General features: G+C 40.4%; 1 protein-coding gene across 4 annotated transcripts in view; it reads left to right on the top strand.

Moving 5' to 3' along the window:
• The window catches only part of siah1 (siah E3 ubiquitin protein ligase 1), a 37,530-nt gene extending 17,872 nt beyond the window's left edge, over nucleotides 1–19,658 (top strand). For 3 of the 4 annotated variants that reach the window (XM_068049387.1, XM_068049384.1, XM_068049385.1), the window contains exon 2: nucleotides 15,687–19,658. In XM_068049387.1, the coding sequence (XP_067905488.1) occupies nucleotides 15,689–16,537 (849 nt within the window). In that variant the 5' untranslated portion in view covers nucleotides 15,687–15,688 and the 3' untranslated portion in view covers nucleotides 16,538–19,658. Of the gene's footprint in view, nucleotides 1–14,762; nucleotides 14,999–15,686 lie in introns of those variants that run through there. The other variant, XM_068049386.1, reaches the window with a different exon arrangement.
• The last annotated feature ends 301 nt before the right edge of the window (nucleotides 19,659–19,959 follow it).

Below are 19,959 nucleotides of genomic sequence, written 5' to 3'. Positions count from 1 at the left end.
CCGAAGGGCCTGTTTCAGTGCTGTATCTCTAATCTAATCTAATCATCAATTACCGCTTTCAATTTCCCACTTCTCCACCTCGCCACTCGCTACCCGCCTCGTTGATGCCTTCCCTCAGCTACTTCTTCCAGCACTCGGTGCCTGAGATCCTAGAGATAAATTCAGGAGATTAAAGAGCAGGACCTGAAAGCACAGAGTAATCCAGGTATTACTGCCGATTTTGTCAATATATGAGCAGTCAGATAAAATGGGTTCACATGTGGCTTGAGAATTGATACATTTCAGCCCTGGGACGTTGCTGCAAGAGTTCCTCAGGGTAGTGTCCTAGGCCCAACCATCTTCAGCTGCTTCATCAATGACCTTCCCTCCATAAGGTCAGAAGTGGGAATGTTCGCTCATTATACGATGTTCCACACCATTTGCAACTCTGATACTGAAGCGGTCCATGTCCATATGCAGTGAGAACTGAACAATATTCAGGTGTGGGCTGATGTGTGGCACAAATGGCACTTACCACTTAAGTGCCAGGCGATGACTATCTACAATAAGAGAATCTAACCATCTCTCCATGATATTCAACAGCATAACCATTGCTGAATTCCTCCACTATCAACATCCTGGGCTTATTGACCAAAAACTGAACTGGAGCAGCCACATAACTACTGTGACTAAAAAAATCAGGTCAGAGGCTGAGAATTCTGGTGAGTAACCCACCTCCTGACTCCCCACAGCCTGACCACCTGCAAGGAAGAAGTCGGGAGTGTGATGGAATACTGTCCTCTTGCCTGAATGAGTGCAGCTCCAAAACACTCTAAGCTCAACACCATCCATTTCGCTTGATTGGCACCCTCTCCACAACTGACTCTCTGTGGCAGTGTGTACCTTTTTATACAAGATGCACTATGGCAACTCGACACTCCTCAGCACCTTCCAAGCCATGACCTCTTCCACCTAGAAGGACAAGGGCAGCAGATGCATGGGAACACTACCATCTGCAAGTTCCCATGCAAGCCACACACCATCCTGACTTGAAACTATATTGCCATTCCTTCATTGTTGCTGGGTCAAAATTTGAGAACTCCCTCCGTAACAGCACTGTGGTGTATCCACACCAAATGGACTGCAGCAGTTCAAGAAGGCAACTCACCACCATCTTAAAGGCAATTAGAGATGAGTAACACATGCTGGCCTTGCCAGCGACACCCATATGCTATGAAATGAATTTTTTAATTCTTCATCTTGCACAGGTCCCTCCTTTCCCCAGACATTTTGACCGAGTTGCATATCAACAGCACTGGGACCAATGTCCTTAGGTTAACTAGTGGTGCAGGGGAGCATGGTGAATAATGGTGACTTGCAGGCACAAGTATCTTGATGGGATTGTATTATTGTGGTAGAAAAGGAGTGCTGGCTTGAACAAGGGGAGGACTAGGGACTTGATGATCCTAGCTACAATGTATTGAGGTTTTACAGCTGGTGGTTTTGATCAAATATACTGTTAACAATACTGAAAGGGATAATGTTGAATCCTCAACTGACTATTTGGTTAGATATGAAGAATAATGGAGAAGTTGTGCTGTTGGATGTATAATTGCACCCAAAGGTGGGAAGGAAATGAAGGAACAAATTTGCAGGCAAATTGTAGAAAGGTGAACACAGTAATAATGGACTTCAGTTCTCTTATTATGGACAGGGAAAAATAAGTTTGAAGGAGAGGAGTTCAAGAAAGTTCTTTTGTAGACATTTCAGGATCGGGTATGTTTTTTTTTACCCCAAATGAGGAAGCAAGTACTGGATCTAGCTCTGGGGAATGATGTATGAAAGAGAGACTTTCATTTTATATAGTGTCTTTCATGACCACCAGACATCTCAAAGCACTTTACAGCCAATACACTTTTTTTTTTTGAAGTATAGTCACTCTTGTAATGCAGAAAAAGTGAAAAATGTTTTGCAAATGCTCCCTCACTGAAACAGCATTCATTGATTTTTAGATCTATAGTTGTGGACATGGAAAAATTTAGCACCAGAAACATTTTATTTTTCCATACCCATGGGTAGCAGTGGGATGTGGGAAGAGTACCTTTTGGCTTATGTTGCCTAGATAGTTAAACAAATGGAAACAGGGAGCACTGCAGCCAATGGTGCATATACACACCTTTTGACATTCTCCAATGAAGCAATTCTCTTCCCAAAATTAAAAGAAAAATACTGCAGATGCTGGAAATCGGTATTTAAAAACCGTGCTAGAAATACTAAGCAGGTCTGGCAGCATCTGTAGGTAGGGAGAGAGCAAGTTAACGTTTCAGGTCTGTGACCTTTCATCAGAACTGGCAAAGGTTAGAAATGTAATTAAGCTTTGAGCAACTGAAAGAGGGGGTGTGGGAGGGACAACAAAAGGGAAGGTATGTGATAGGACAGGAGAGATTAAATGACAAAGATGTCACAGAACAAAGGCAAACTGAGTGCTAAAAGTTGTATGGAAAGACAAAGCATTAGTCCAGAGTGTTAATGGCAGAATAACGAACAGCTCTATCCAAAGCAAGAACTGAAACAAGTTTACAATAGGCACATAATTAAAATAGAATTTTTTTAAAAAGCAGTCATGCTCTGCAATTCACACACTACCCCATGTAACAACTCCATTCCATTCTCCCAGTTCTTCCTGTTTTGATACCCTCCACAGCAGCGCTTCGGATATATCTTCCTTTTTCATCAAACGAGGAGTCCTCTTCTCTTCCCCGCTGTGCCCCCCCAAACTGTGGTTGACAGAGCCCTCAACAGTGTCCAACCCATTTCCCACACTTCTGCCCTCGCCCCTTCCTTCTGGAACCACGGGGTTCCTTTTGTCCTCACTTTTCCTCCCCACCAGCCTTCACATCCAAAGGATCGTCCTCTGCCATTTCCAGTGTGATGCCACCATCAAACACATCTTCCCCCTCCCCTCTGTCGTTGCAAAAATGCTAGAGTCCATTTCTAAGGAAGAAATAGGATATTTAGCAAAGCCTAACTCAATTAGTTGATGTGGTTTTGTGAAAGGGAAATCATGTTTGACAAATTTGCTAAAGTTCTTTTGAGGATATAACCAGCAGAGTTGATAAAGGAGAACCGGTAGATGTAGTGTATTTGGATTTCCAGAAGGCATTCGATAAGGGTCCACATAAAAGATTATTGCACAAGATAGGAGCTCATGGTACTGGGTGGGGGGGGGGGGGAGTGGGAGGGGTTGATGTATTAGCATGGATTGAGGATTGGTTAACTCAGTCGGGATTAATGGGCCTTTCAGGCTGGAAAGACGTAACTAGTGGAGTGCCACAAGGATCAGTCCTAGGGTCTCAATTATTTACTATCTAAATGACTTGGAGGGGGCAGAGTGTAATATATCCAAATTTGTTGACTATACAAAAATAGGTGGGAGGGCATGTGATGAGGATATAAGGAATCTGCATGGGGATATAGATTAAGTGGGCAAACACTTGGCAGATGGAGTTTAATGTAGAAAAGTGTGAAATCATGCACTTTGGTAGGAAGAATCAAAAGGCAGACTGTTATTTAAATAGAGAGAGACTCCAAAAAAAAAAAGTGTTCTTCTGCATGAAACGCAAAGTTAGGTAGGTGCAGCAAGTATTAAGGCAAATGGAATTTTGGCATTTATTGCTGGGGACTTGGAATTTAAAAGTGGGGAAGTCTTGTTACAACCGTACAGGGTGTTGGTGAAGCTGCACCTGGAGTACTGTGCAGTTTTGGTCCCGTATTTGAGAGGATATACTGGCATTGGAGGCAATTCAAAAGAGATTCACTAGGCTGGTTCCTGGGATGAAGGGGTTGACTTATCAAGAATGGCTAAACAGGTTAGGCCTTTATTCGTTAGAGTTTAGAAGAGGGGGCTTGACAGGGTAGATGTTGAGAAGATGTTTCCACTAGTGGGGGAATCTCTAGGGAACATAGTTGCAAAATAAGGGGACACTCATTTAAAATTGAGATGCAAAGGAATTCACAGAATCATAGAATTGTTACAGTGCAGAAGGAAGCCATTCGGCCCATTGTGTCTGCACCAGCTCTCCAAAAGAGCAAATTACTTAGTTCCATTCCCCTGCCTTCTCCCCGTAACCCTTCAAGTTCTTCCCTTTTCATATAACAGTCTAATTCCCTTTTGAATGCTTCAATTGAACCTATCTCCACCACACTCAGGCAGTGCATTCCAGACCTCAACCACACTGCGTGAAAAAGTTTTTCCTCATGTCACTTTTGCTTCTCTTACCAAATACTTTAAATCTGTGCCCTCTCGTTTTCGATCCCTTCACAAGTAGGAACGTTTTCTCTGTCTACTCTGTCCAGACCCCTCATGATTCTGAATACCTCTATCAAATCACCTCTCAGCCTTCTCTTCAAGGAAAACAGTCCTAACTTCGCTAATCTATCTTCATAACTGAAATTCCTCATCCCTGGAACCATTCTCGTGAATATTTTCTGTACTCTCACTAATGCCCTCACATCTTTGCTAAAGTGTGGCACCCAGAACTGGATGCAATGCTTCACCTGAGGCCGAACTAGTGTCTTATATAAGTTCAATGTAACTTCCTTGCGCTTGTACTCAATGCACCTATTAATAAAGCCCATGATACTGTCTGCTTTGTTAACTGTTCTCTCAACCATTTCTTTGAGGGTAGTGAATGTCTGGAAATCTCTACCCCAGAAAGTTGTGGAGGCTAGATCACAAAAGTATTTAAAGAGGAGGTAGATAGATTTTTTAAATATCTGGGAGTTGAGGGCTATGAGGAGCTGGCACGAAAGAGGAGTTGAGGTCTGGGGCAGATCAGTCATGATCTTATTGAATGGCGAGGCAGGCCTGAGGGGCCGAATGGCCTACTCTTGCTCCTTTTTATGTTCTCCCCTGTCAACATTCCGAAGGAATCGTTCCCTCCGAAGCACCCCGGTCTACTCCTCCATCACCCCCTTCCCATGCAATCGCAGGAGGTGTAATACTTGCCCATTACCTCCTCACCATCCAAGGCCCAAACACTCCTTCCAAATGAAGCAGCAGTTTATTTGTACTTTTTAATATACTGTATTCGTTACTGACAATGTGGTCGCCTCTACATTGGGGAGACCAAAAGCAGATTGGGTGACCGCTTTGTGGAACACCTCCACTCAGTTGGCAAGACCCCAAGCTTCCAGTTGCTTGTTATTTTACTTCACCCTGCTCCCATGCCAACATTTCAGTCCTTCACTTGCTACAGTGTTCCAGTGAAACTCAACGCAAGTTTGAGGAACAGCACCTCGTCTTCCAATTAGGCACTCTGCCGCCTTCTGGACTTAACGTTAAAGTTCAGTAATTTCAGAGAATGACTGTCTTTTAAATTATTTTTTTTTAACCATATGCCTGTCTTAAATTTCAAGTTTTTTCTTTTGGGTGGAGCTGTTCATTATTCGGCATTTTTTTTTTTACCCCTCCCTCTGGATTGTCTTTTCATACAACTATTAGTACCCCCTTTGCCTTTGTTCCATGGCATCTTTTCTCATTTAACTTCCTGCCCCTGTTCTATTACACATCTTCCCTTTTTGGTTGTTCTTTCCCTGCTGTCTTCTTTCTCTCCCCCGCCCACCCCCTGACTTCCCGATTCACTCACTGTCTATTTCATTTCTAACCTTTGCCAGTTCTGATGAAAGGTCACAGACTTGAAATGTAACTGTTTCTCTCTGTACAGATGCTGCCAGACCTGCTGAGTATTTCTAGCACTTTCTCTATATAAATTAGAAGTTTTTAGATCAAGTTTTAGTTTTTTTTTTACCCTCAGGCATGTTTATTTTTCAGCGGATTAGCTTTTTGTAACCAAGATTTTTTGGGAGGCGCATGGGGGCAACAGAGACCAGAAAATCTCAGCCTTCGGATTGTAATCTAAGTTCAATTTGCAAATGGAGTTTCCTTCTACAGAATCATCTGGCCTTGAGATGCAATACTGCTGTATCTTGTGACTTCCTTTAATAAGCAGCAGTGTTTTTTTAACCAACTTTTGTTACAACAAATGAGTCGATTGTTTACTTGAGTTTCTGTATCATTTTTTTTCGAAACTTTGTTTTATTCTCAAGTTGCAGATTCGTGCAAAAGTACAGTTCATGCCTGGAGTGAGTGTTCACTATGTAAGCCCAGGCTATTTTAATCCAACTGAGGATGGATGGGGGAAGTGCAGTTGATGTGTACCTGACTCTCTTTTTTTTAAAAAAGGCATTTGATAAAGTACTACATATATTAGCAAAATTGAAGCCAATGTAGTAAGCAAAATTGGAAGCATCAAATGGGATCAGAATGTGGAATAATGAGAAAGTTAAGGACACTCTGCGCACAGCATTCACAGCAAAGATGATTTGAAGGCATAGAGGTAAATGGGTATGATTGCTGTTACTGGGAGACCAAGACAAGGAACTGAATATTCAAGGATATTCGTCCTTTAGGAAGGTTAAGCAAAAAGGAATAGGTGGGGGAGTGCTCTTCAGGGAAGAGATCAATATATTAGTGAGAGGATCTTAAATTGAAAGATCAAGATGTCAAATCAATTTGGGTGGAGCTAAAACAGCAAGGGGCAGCAAACGTTGGAAGTTGTTTATAGGCCACCAAACAGTAGTGGTAATTTCGGGCACAGTATAAATCAGGAAATTAGAGGTACATGGATTACCCATGTCACAGTAATGGAGGACTTCAATTTACATATAGACTGGGTAAATCTAATCAGCACTAATGCAGTGGGGGATGAATTCGTGGGGTGTGTACAAGATGGGTTTCTGGAGTAATAAGTTGAAGAACCAACTAAGGATCGGGCTATTTTTAGATTTAGTATTATGTAACAAGAGGGCTAATTTAATACTTTGCTGTGAAGTCGCCTTTGGGAAATAGTAGCCATAATAGAATTTTACATTGTTTTAAAGCGATTCTAGTTCATTCTGAAACTAGGATCTTACCTCCTGAACAAAGGAAACAATGAAGGTGTGAAGGGCAAGTTGGCTTTGGTGGATTGGGAAAATACACCAAAAGTCTTTAAAGAAGCATTACATGGTCTACAACAAATGTACATTCCTTAAGCCGCAAATGCAACAGGAAAGCTGAATCAACTGTGGGTAACAAACTAAGCTAAAGATTGCATTAGATCAAAGGAAGTAGCTTATAAGGTTGCCTGAAAAAGTGGTAAGCCCGAGGATTGGGAGCAGTTTAGAGTCGAGCAAAGGATGGCCAAGAAACTGATAAAGGGAGAAGAGAATATGAATGCGAGCTTGTGAGAAACATAAAGGATTGTAAAAGCTGATTTGCATATTAATTCCTATAACTTTGATACTTTTGTGTTCAATATTTGTACTCTAAATAAAATCTCTCAATTTGCTTATTGTAAAAGCTGCATTAGGTATGTGAAAAGGAAAAGATAAGCAAGAACAAATTAGTCCATTACAGGCAGAGACAGGAGAATTTGTAATGGAGAATAAGGAAATGGTGGAGAAATGAAACAATTAATTTGTGTTCTTCCTGGGGAAGGTAAACCAAGGGATTTGTGAAAATGAGGAACTGAAAGGAATTAGTATTAATAAAGAGGTAGTACTTGTAAAATTAACTGGATTGAAGGTTGATAAATCCCCTGGACCAGATGAGGTACAGGTGGCTATGGAGATAGTGTATGCATTGGTGATTATCTTTCAAACTTCTCTAGATTCTGGAAAGGTTCATGCAGACTGGAAAGTAGCAAATGTAACACCACTATTTAAGAAAGGAGGGAGAGAGAAAAACTGGGAACTACAGACCTGTTAGTTTGGAGTCAGGGAAAATGTTAGAATCTATTATAAAGGAAGTGATAACTAGACGCTTAAAAAAAAAATAATTGGGCAGAGTCAACCTGGATTTATGAAAGGGAAATGTGTTTGACAAACCTGTTGGAGTTTTTTGAGGATGTTACTTGTAACATAAAGGAGAGCCAGTGGATGCTGTGTATTTGGATTTTCAGAAAGCTTTTGAGGTCCCAAACAGGAAGCTGGTAAACAAGATTGGAGCATATGGGAATGGGGGTAATCTACTGGTATGGATTGAGAATTGATGCAGACAGAAAATAGGAAGAATAAATTGGCCATTCTCTGGATTGCAGGCTATTACTACAAGGATCGGTGCTGGGGCCATAGCTGTTCACAATCTATATAAATGATTGACCCAAATCCAAATGTAATATTTCTAAATTTGCTGATGACTCAAAACTAGATGGGAATGTAAGTTGAGATGCAACGAGTCTTCAAGAGGACTTAGGTGGGTTAGGTGAATGGGCAAGAACATGCCAGATGGAATATAATGCATTGTGAATATGTGTGATGTTATCCACTTTGGTAGAAAAGTATTTCTTAAACGGTGAGAGGTTGGGAGTGTTCAAAGGGACCTGGGTGTCCTTGTTCAAGTCACTTAAAAACTAGCATGCAGGTGTAGCAAGGAATTAGGAAGGCAAATTGTATGTTGGCCTTTGTCGCAAGGGGTTTTGAGTACAGGAGTAAAAAAGTCTTGCTGCAATTGTATAGAGCCTCGGTCAGACTGCATCTGGAATATTGTGTACAGTTTTGGTGTCCTCTAAGGAAGGTGGTACTTGCCAGAGAAGTGCAACAGAGGTTCACCAGATTAATACCTGGGGTGGTGGAATTGTCTTATGAGGAGAGATTGAGGAAACTGGGATTATATATTCTCTAGAGTTTCAAAGGATGAGAGGTAATCTCATTAAAACTTGCAAAGTTCTTGCATGGTGTGACAGGGTGGATGTAGATGGGATGTTTTCCCCTGGCTGGTGAGTCTAGAACCAGGGGTAGACTATTTAAGACTGAGATGAGGTGGAATTTCTTCAGAGGGTGATGAATCTTTGGAATTTTCTACCCCAGAGGGCTGTGGGAGCTTGATCATTGAGCATGTTCAAGACAGAAATTAATTGATATCTGGATACTAATGACAACAAGGGATATGGAAATAGCATGGTAAAGTGGCGTTGAGGTCGATTATCACCCATGGTCTAATTGGCTCGTTGGGCTGCTCCTCTGATGAAAGGGGCAGTAGCAGCTTGGATACAAAGTTGGTTAAGAGGTAGAGAAAACTTGTGCTGGCTGGCTCTTTTGGACTAGAAGAGGGAGCATATAGTGGCCTCCAAGGGTTCAGTGCTAAGACATTGCTAGACGTTTAATGACTTGGACTTCTGCAAATTGTGCCCTGTACTCCAGATGGCACAACTTGGAGTAAAGAGTGAGGAAGGTAGGCAGACTTTCAGAGAACATAGACTGGTTAGTGGAATTGGAAGATGTGACAGATCAAGTTCAATGCAGAAAAATGATTTTAGTAGGAAGAATGAAGAGAGACAATACAAGCTAAATAGTATAATTTTTGAAAGGGATGCAAGGACAGAGAGCTGGGGGTGTTGTATAGATAAATCTTTAAAGGTGGCGAGACAGGTTAATAAAGCATAGGTTCCTGTGCTTTATGCACAATATAAAAACCAGGAAGATAGACCTACATAGAACGCTGGTATTATATTCCTCGCACAAAGGAAGATGGTTGTGGTTGTTGGTCAATCATCTCAGCTCCAGCGCATCACTGCAGGAGTTCCTCAGGGTAGTGTCCTAGACCCATGCATCTTCAGCTGCTTCAATGACCACCTCCATCATATGGTCAGAACTGGGGATGTTTGCTGATTAGTGCTGAACATTGTGCATTTGTAATCCTCAGATACTGAAGCAGTCAATGTAGAAATGTAGCAAGACCTGGAAAATATCCAGGCTTGGGCTGATAAGTGGCAAGTAACATTTGTGCCACAGAAGTGCCAGGCTAATGACTATCTCAAACAAGAGGGAATCTAACCATCGCCTCTTGACATTCAGTAGCATTATGATTGCTGAATCTCCCACTATCAACATCCTGGGGTTACCATTGACTAGAAACTGAAGTAGAGTAGCCATGGCTACAAGAGGAGGTCAGAGGCTAGGAATCCTGTGGCGAGTAACTCCTGACTTCCCAAAGCCAGTCCACCATCTACAAAGTGCAAGTCAGGAGTGTGATGGAATACTCTCACTTGCCTGGATGGGTGAAGCTCCAACACTCTAAGCTTGACCAGCCAGGACAAAGCAGCCCGCTTGATTGGCACCCCATCTACAAACATTCACTCCCTCCACCACCACACCATGGCAGCGGTGTGCATCATCTACAAGATGCATTGCAGCAACGCACCAAGGCTCCTTACAGCACCTTCCAAACCCATGACCTCTACCACCTAGAAGGACAAGGGCAGCAGATGCATGGGAATGCCACCACCTGTAAGTTTCCCTCCAAGCTACACAATATCCATACCTTGGAACTATAATCGCTGTTCCTCCACTGTCACTGGGTCAAAATCCTGCAACTCCCTTCCTTTACAGTACTGTGGGTGTACCTACCCCATGTGGACTATAGCTGTTCAAGAAGGCATCTCACCACCTCCTCAAGTGCAATTAGGGATGGACAATAAATGTTGGCCTAGCCAGCGATGCTCACATCCCCATAAACAAATAAAACAAAATACAGTTCTGGGCACCACTCTTGGAAGGACATGAAGGCTTTGGAGCGGATACAGAAGTGAGTTATTAGAATGGTTCCAGGGATGAGGGATGATTAATTGTGTGAATAGACTGGAGAAGTGGGCTTGATCTCTTCAGATCAGCATAGGCTGAGGAGATTTGACAGAGGCCTTCAAGATATGAAGGGTATAGATTTTTCTTTACACACTCTAATGGTTAAAAAGTCTGACTCAAAGCCACAGATTTAAAATGATTGGCAAAGGAACCAGAGGAGATGAGCAGAAAAACATTTTATGCAAAAAAGGTTAGGATTTGGAATGTGCTGTCTGACAGGGTCGTGGGCAAAGATTCAGTACTAGTCTTAAAGGGAATTGGATAAATATTTGGAGAGGAAAAACTACAGGGATGTGGGAGGGTGAGGGGAGGGGGGGGGGAAAGGATAATGGGCAGGGTAATGGAACTAACTTCACCGCTCTTCAGAAGAGCTGATGCAGACTTGAGCTGACTGGCCTCCTATGCTGTACTGTTCTGATGGTGTTTTGAGCCTAGTGTCACGGAACCATATTTATTTATTTTTGCCTCTGATTAAAACAGTGTGCCTTTAAGACAAAGAAGCTTTTGGATTTCTGATGCAGTGTGCTTGCTGCACTTGTTAGCGAGGGTACAGCATGAGAGGTCATATGGTATAATGGTTTGATTTGACTAAAACTATCAACCAGTTTGTTTTGAGACTTGCCAACAAAGTGTGCTACTGAAGAGCTGTCTATTTCTCAAATTCTACAAGGAGCTACAGGCAGAGTTAATTGCCTAAGGAGGTAAAAAGCCCATTTTTTTGAGACCGTTTGTATTGCCGCAGTAAAGTTTTTGACAGACTGTCGCTTTTAAAATTCAAGTTGACCTGTTACTGTGCTCATCATTGAAAGAACTATTTGATGCCTGCTGCAGTCGAAGTGTTTCGAACGCCTATCTAAGACTATTTAATCAAATCCATGTGAAGACGTCGAGAGGCATTTGATTATTTTTAACATTAGGATACCTCATCCGTCCGGAACATAACCCACAAAGACTTTACTTATTCTTTAAACAGATAATTTTTAAAACCTTTTTTAAAAGAAACCAGTTAACTGATTTTTGAGTGTGTGAATGGCGGAGTTGGGTTAAAATAATTATAAGGTCTTTAGACATAGGTTTATCTTAATAGTATTTAAGATTTTAATAAGTAGTTAATTTGTTGTCTAAAGATACCTGGTTTGGTCTATTCTATTCTGGGGATTACTAGAGTGTTTGTTTAATTTGGCTGTTTTCCAGTTGGGTAGGAAAACTATAACATGCTGCGACCTGTGGAGTGATAGGACTGAATTGCCAGTGCGTTGCTCCTGCCTCGGTCATAACAATAGGTAAACCAAGTCTGATCACACCATGTGTGCTTTTCCAGGGTATCTGAATTGTAATCAAAAGTGGAAACATAGATTGTTTTCCTGTTTTAATTAGGGTACTGATTTATAGCACTCTTCAGTTAGATCAACCAATGCAACAAAGTGGTTATAAAACTTGGGAACCTTCCTAGGGTTTAGTGCTCAGAGGCATAATAAGTGTTCTCTCTCCATTAAGCCATTGGAAGAGCTCTTGGAAGTAGTTGAGTTAGTGCATATGTGACTTGTGATATCTTTTTTTATAGAGAAAAATAAGTTCAATATCTGAAATGCTATACTGATTCAGGCCAACAGTGGGAACATTTGCGTTACTTATAATGCACCACTACTAAACAGACACTTGCAGTTTTTTTGCACTTTGTTTTTAGTGACTTTTATAAACTGTTGTAAAACAATGGGAAGGAACAACTGAATTTTAAACTAAATTGTATGTCTTGGATTTTGTGAAATCCATTGTTTGAGGATATATTTGACAACCTTGCATGATAGTAGCTGAACCTGGTCTACATTGAGTGGTTGGAATGAAGTTTCTTGTGACAGAGGCTAGATTATTCAGTGGGAACTCCACCTTGAGTGATAAGGGCTTTGCTATAGTTGAATTGTTGTGGAAACCCGGTACAGAAGCATTCTTTGAGACATTCCTTTTTGTGTAAAGATGTGTTCCTTTTTCTGTCCACAGAACACAGAATTCAATGTTTCATAGTGCAGGAATGTCCTAGATTTTTTTGTAAGCTAGGCATGCAAAAAAAAATGATTTCCTTGGCATTTAAATTGGAAGCACTTTTAAAACATATGAGGATGGGTCATGGTTGTCTTTGTGCTGGTAAGCCAAATTTGGTTTTAACTGCTGCTCATGACTAGTAAATCCATGTTTTTGTGTACTTGGAGGGAAACGTGTACTATTGGTTTGGAACCAACCTAACGGAGCAGGAAAGCTTTTTTTTTGCTCATTGAAGATTGTAGTTTAATCTATGGCTGTAAATTGTAGCAAACTCTTGCATTAATAACTATCTCCTGTAATAATGAATATTGGTGTAGGGTTGCAATTATATAGTGGTACTATATTGCATGTTTACTACAAAAGCTCCTTACAGATTAGATGCTTGATTGATTAAAAATGCACATTTCACTCAAGTTTTATAACTTGCTCCTTAGGAAATAGTAATCTGTAGCTCACAGTGCATGTCAATTCTTTTATTTCTCTGACATCATCTCTAGGATAGCAGCCATATTAAATATTTCCAGTTCTATTAAAGTTGTGCCAAAATAGAAACATGGCTACTTTAAAAAGTAATTAAACCAGATTATAATAGGCCTGCTGAAATCAACCCTTTTAAAATATTTACACTACTGTTACTTGAGATTGTTCCTAAATCAAAATGCTAATCATTTTCAACCTCCTTTATTTGTATTTGGGGTGGGGGGGGTGGGGGAGGGGGGGAAAGAGAAGAGAGATCCATGGTGCAGTCTTAATGGTGAAGGACCATTTAACCTTTAAAAGTTTCATATTTGCTAATTAAGGACCCCAAGAGAGCTGTTTGTGGAGGCAGAGGGCATGGCTGAGATATTAAATCTGTGCTTTGGCAGAATCCCCTTTAGAATAAAGGATGCAATGTCAAAGGAGGGGGTAGCAGAAAGATTGGATAAGATAAAAATAGGTACTTTAAAAGTTGATAGTGCTCAAAGTAGAAAAGTCACCTAGTCCAGGTGGGATGCATCCTAGGTGGCTGCAGGAAGCAAAAGTGGAAATTGTGGAGACTCTGGTCACAATTTTCCAATCCTTCTGGGATATGGGCATCGCACTAGAGAGCTGCTGGATTGCAAGTGTTACAGTACTGTTCAAAAAGGAGAGGGGATAAATAAGGAGAATCTGTTTCCAGTGGTGAAGGGCAGTAACCAATGGCACAGATTTGAAGTAATCGACAAAACAACCAGGGGTCACATGAGGAAAATAATTTTATGCAGTGAGTTGTATGAAATAGTGAGTGTGGTGGAAGCAGATTCAATAACTCTTGAAAGGGAAATTGGACAAATGGAACAATAATTGGAAGTGGGTGAGGAAAAGAGCAGGGGGAAAAGTTATCCAATTAGTCTTTCAGAGCCAATACAGGCATGATGGACCAAATGACTGCCTGTGCAATATAATTCTGTGCCGGTTTTATAGGGAGCATATTGAATCTCCCCTTGCTCGTGTAGCTGCAAGAAATGTTCAAGATCATAAATAGTAGCAGGAGTAGGCCATTTGGCCCCTCAAGCCTGCTCCATTATTCAGTACGATCATGGATGATCTGATTGTGGCCTTAGCTCCACATTCCTGCCAGCCCCCCCCCCCCCCCCCCCCCCCCCATAACCCTCAACTCCTTGTAGATCAAAAATCTGTATATATTCAATGACTCCGCCTTCTCTGCTCTTTGGGGAAGAGAATTCCAAAGATTAATGACCCTCAGAAGTCTTCCTCATCTTTGTCTTAAATGGGAGGCCCCTTATTTTTAAACTATGCCCCTCGTTCTAGATTCCCCCACAAGGGGAAAGTCCTCAATCTTTCAATAAGATCACCCCTCATTCTTAATTCTCCCCTGATTAAATAGCAGAATTGATAGCAGTTGCCTGGTGGTTAAACTGATGTCGTCATACTTTTGGAAAAACTTGCTTGAGTGTAATTTTTAATTAGAAGTGTTACATTTTTATTGAATTAAATATGCCAAATAGGATGCTGCATGCTTGTTATTGTCCCTCCGTCTTGCAATCTGTTAGGGATCTCATTAATAGAGTAAGAAAAAGGAATTGCTTTAAAGCCCTTTTTAAATTGAATTTTGTTAGCTTTTCCCCATATATGTCTCAACTGCTAACACTGCTGCCTCAAAGATTACTCCAAATAACATGGCACTCTAACTTGGATATATACTGCTGTTCACTTATTGTCACTGGTTCAAAATCATGGAGTTCTCTACTGGACACCATCACAAGGACTGCAGCAGTTAAAGGAAAAGGCCCACCACCGAGCATCTAAATTATAGGTAATAAATGTGTGCTTGCTAGTGTCACCCCACATCCTAGAAAAATCCTATCTCTGCTAAATGGTGCTAAGGACTGAAAAGCAGATTATTTGGTAGTTAAAATGTGCTTTTTGAAATGAGCACTTTTTTATTTTGAAAGCTTTTGATTACACTGCATCTTTTTAGCACTATAGCATCAATTTCCAACTAGAATCTGTTGGCATAATAGACTCCTTGTAAAGCAGACTTGCAATAGGGACCTTTTGGTATTTTTCTAAATTGCTGAATATTTAGCTAGTATTGCTGCATCTCATGCTCCCAATTTCTCTAGTCTTGTTTATAGGTAGCCATGTGTAGACACTTAACTGAGGGCCAAAGCAGAGAGAAATTCCTACTGTAGCCAGTCTATTAAAGCAATGTGTTTGTCGTGTGATGGGTTTGCTGTTTGAGCATAGTTCTGCTTTCACTGCTGTAGGGGAATAGATGGCTGTACACCCTACAGGGAGGGTAATGTAAGGAAAAGTACCGGTGGCTACTAAGAGCTCAGTAATGTTAGTAAATGTCTGGGTGGAGGATCTATTGACCAAAGATGGTATAGAGGTAGAAAATGGAGGGATTTATACTTGACTAAGTGTATGCTTTTTTTTTTTGTTTGGTGGCCTCTATAAATGCTGCCATTCTAACTTCTGTTCCTTTTTTCCTTTTTCAGAAATGAGTCGTCAGACTGCTGCAGCACTCCCTACAGGTACATCAAAATGCACTCCTGCCCAGAGAGTCCCTGCATTGGCAGGAACTACAGCCTCCAATAGTGATTTAGCAAGTCTTTTTGAGTGTCCAGTGTGCTTTGACTATGTGCTGCCACCAATTCTTCAGTGCCAGAGTGGCCATCTTGTCTGCAGCAACTGTCGTCCTAAGCTTACATGCTGCCCCACTTGCAGGGGCCCATTGGGTTCCATTCGCAACTTGGCTATGGAAAAAGTGGCTAACTCTGTATTGTTCCCTTGTAAATATGCCTCCTCAGGTTGTGAGATAACACTGCCACATACAGAGAAAGCAGACCATGAGGAACTCTGTGAGTTCAGGCCATATTCATGTCCTTGCCCTGGTGCCTCTTGTAAATGGCAGGGTTCCCTGGATGCAGTAATGCCACATCTGATGCATCAACACAAATCCATCACAACCTTGCAGGGTGAGGACATAGTTTTCCTGGCCACAGACATTAACCTTCCAGGTGCAGTAGATTGGGTTATGATGCAGTCATGTTTTGGCTTCCATTTCATGTTGGTCTTGGAAAAACAAGAAAAGTATGATGGTCACCAACAATTTTTTGCCATAGTACAATTAATTGGAACACGCAAACAAGCTGAAAACTTTGCCTATAGACTTGAACTCAATGGCCACAGACGACGACTGACTTGGGAAGCAACTCCTCGATCAATTCATGAGGGTATTGCCACAGCAATTATGAATAGTGACTGTCTGGTCTTTGACACTAGCATTGCACAGCTTTTTGCAGAAAATGGAAACCTGGGAATCAATGTAACAATCTCCATGTGTTGAAACTGACATTTCACATTCTTTTGTCGGGGGCCAGTATTGGGGCATTAAATGCTGTACAATAAGCTTTGAATATTGGAGGCATAGTGCAGTATTTTGCTGCCAGGCATTAGTCAGACTGGCTTCTTGGATTGTTCAAAATCTGGGTCACGATGGTAATATGCAAAACTGGCTCAACAGTAAAAGTTAACACTAATTATAAATGCAGTAAACCACTGAAACAGAAACCCTCTTTTTTAGAAAATAGTGCTATGAGCCTAAAGAAAATGGGCATGAAAACAGAAATGCAAGTGCTACAGTCTTGTAGTTCATTTTTGATTGTACTGTCAGCTAAAAGGTGTTAAAAGTTTTGTGTTCTGATTGTCTGTCTTTACTAATGAGCCATGTTGGGCAGTTTTTAAGTTGCTGCTTTTCTCATTTGTCACTACATAGAATTGCTGCTGTTTTGTGTAAATTTTCTGTGTGTGGCTATTTTTTTATGAACTTGCTAGTTTTTCATCAAAAATTCCCTCCCTTTTTTGTACAAGCAATCCCTCAGCCATTTAGTTCATTTAATATCCTATTCACTTTACAAGTTAGAAGTTTATACTATATATCCAAAAATTTTACATCATCTAGATGTCTATTAAATGCTAAACTCCAAGTCGATGTTAAAACTCTGCAAGTACTTTGTAAACCCTGAAAATGCTTTAGAGTTGCAATATCTAATGTTATAGTGGATAACTGAACCAATGAACTTTCACAATTTAGCATAAAATCAGATACATTTGTATCTAAAGGTGGAAATTGTTTCAAATTTCATCTGGATATTCAGTTTATCAGATCTAATTACAAAAAGCCTAATACAATAAGACACTTGGCCTCATGCTTCCCCCCCCTCATTACTCTCGTCTTCCTATGCCACCTCCAACATTTTCCTCAATGATTATCTTGCTCCCTCATGTCTTTGGGGAAATTTTGACATCCTATTGCTATGGAGAAGATGGGCAGGAGCTACTGCACTTGCAGTGTAAACTTCAGAACCTCATAATTTTTTTTTTAAAGACTGCTAGCTTAGACAAGCCTGCTTTAAAATATTTTATTGGTAGTTGGCTGTGACTAGCTGATTTAAAAATTGCCAAGCCAGTCTATTCTACCTTCCCTATTACAGTTTAGTATTTTGCTTAAATGCAATAAGTTGCACACTTTTTTAATTTTGTACAAGATAAATCAATACTTCCACTTATTGGTCCTGCTTTGATTTAATTTTGTGATCATGTTTTAATGACTTGCAGCTGCTTACCTGAATGTTTTCAACAAAGACTTATTTCATTGTACATGAAGGTTCAGTTGTGGTCATATTCATGTGCAGATTTAAGAGTCTGCAGACTAGATTAAAATTTTAGCAACTGTAAATCTTTCAAGTAACTCCCAGTAACTAGATCTAGCCAGCTATGTTTAATGTATAAAAACCTATTCACAGCCTAACTTTCAAGTCGATACTTGGAAGTTTTCTCTCCTTCCTTTCTCTTCTTTTCCCCCCCCCCCCCCAAAAAAGAAAGTTGCAGCCATGAGGTATAAATAATACTAATGACTAATAGAACAATTTTGCCTTTCTTCTCCATTTCTCCATTCCCTTCTCTGTCCCCCCCCCCCCCCCATCCTTCAAGTTGTATCTAGTGAATTAACATGAAATAGTCTCCTTGTTTTTGTGCTTTTAAAACTGATTTATCTACTCCTGGACTGCCACTATTACCTAGAGCTGTGATGCCTAAAACTAAACTTGATGTAGTCATTAAAGTGAAGCAATGACTTGCCTTTTAACTGGCAGTTTCACAGCACAAGGTGATGTGATGAGATGACCCAAGACTGAATTTCTATGCATGTAACACTCTCTTTTTGTGAAGCTATGAGCTGATAGTTTAGAAAAATACTGAACTGTGTACAATCCTATAAAATATGTATACTACAGTGAAGGGATTTAATCAAATTTCAGTTTCATTTTAAGGAAAGCAGCCTTGACTCCATAATTGCCATTATTTAGACTGTTACACTGAAGATGCATATTAACGGTATTTAATGTTTAAAAGTAAACTCTAATAATAAATGTTGTGCTCTGCAGCTGAGTAATTTGGAGTCAGTGGATTACTTAAAATAGTATGCACATGGTTATGTTCTGAGACCACAGAAGTATAGCTGCTTTGATTTTTTTTTTCCTCCTCCCTGCACCCCTTCCAAAACACAGCTTTTAACATACAAAAGATGCCCTCCTACAATGCAGTGACACTAAAATGTCAAAACAGCTTGTAATGCCTTTCCACATTTGAGTATGAGCAAACTGTTTGTTTCGGTAGCTTAATTAGCATCCACTCTTGGATTAAATTGTTCATTTGAACCTTTTTGAATTATTTTTGTGCAAAAAACTAAAGGATTTTCATTGGGAAATTATCCAACAATGCAGTGCCAGTAATGTAAATACTACTACCAGATGGCTAAATGCAGCCATGGAAGCTTTGATAAAACTTGGTTTAACTATTGTGAATTTATGTAATAAAACAACTTATTTTTGTTCTAATACACTCTACAGTATGCTGCATAATTGAATGAAATGATTTAAGCTTGGGAGCAATTCTTTCAGTTGCAAAATTTTATACCAATAGTTAAATATTTCCCATTTTGACTTTTATGGAAGGAACCTACCCATAAAGAATTCTTGCATTACGAGTTACAGTACTGCTGTAGTACTTGTGACTCAGTCATACAAATCCCTTATCTGTTATGGGTGTTTCATTGTGTGAAGTATGTGGAATTTGTTAGCTGACTCTGCAGTGTACTGCCTTCTAGAGCTACTAGTCAACATTCTCCTTCCTTAAAATTGATTTTGGAAGTAACATGGATTTTATCCAAGGCCAATTTCTCTCTCTCTCTCTCTCTCTCTCTCTCTCTCTCTCTCTCTCTCTCTCTCTCTCTCTCTCTCTCTCTCTCTCACCCCCTCAGTCCTTTAAGCTAGCTTTGTGGTAGACCCATTTTTTGATGCTTCAGACCATGCTGTTGTACAGTAAATGCTGTGTAAGGGTTACACTAAACCTTTTATACTGTTCTGCCTGAAACTTGATTTATTGTGTTTGCTTTATTTGCATTTTAAACTCCAATAAAAGTTGATATCACTACTTGCTTTAAATAGTCTTCCTCTTTATAAATTTATTTTAAAACCATTAGGGCTAAACTTTGGCAGAAATTTGCTGAAATTACAACAGTAGCAGAACTTGAGGAAATTCAGCATTAAGGATTAGATTAGAGATACAGCACTGAAACAGGCCCTTCGACCCACCGAGTCTGTGCCGAACATCAACCACCCATTTATACTAATCCCATATTCCTACCAAACATCCCCACCTGTCCCTATATTTCTCAACCACCTACCTATACTAGTGACAATCTATAAT

Source organism: Heterodontus francisci, chromosome 17 (genome assembly GCF_036365525.1).
Source record: "Heterodontus francisci isolate sHetFra1 chromosome 17, sHetFra1.hap1, whole genome shotgun sequence".
Classification (NCBI taxonomy): Eukaryota; Metazoa; Chordata; class Chondrichthyes; order Heterodontiformes; family Heterodontidae; genus Heterodontus; species Heterodontus francisci.
Note: the sequence above shows the minus strand (reverse complement) of the source record. Positions and strands in the feature narration are given on the sequence as shown.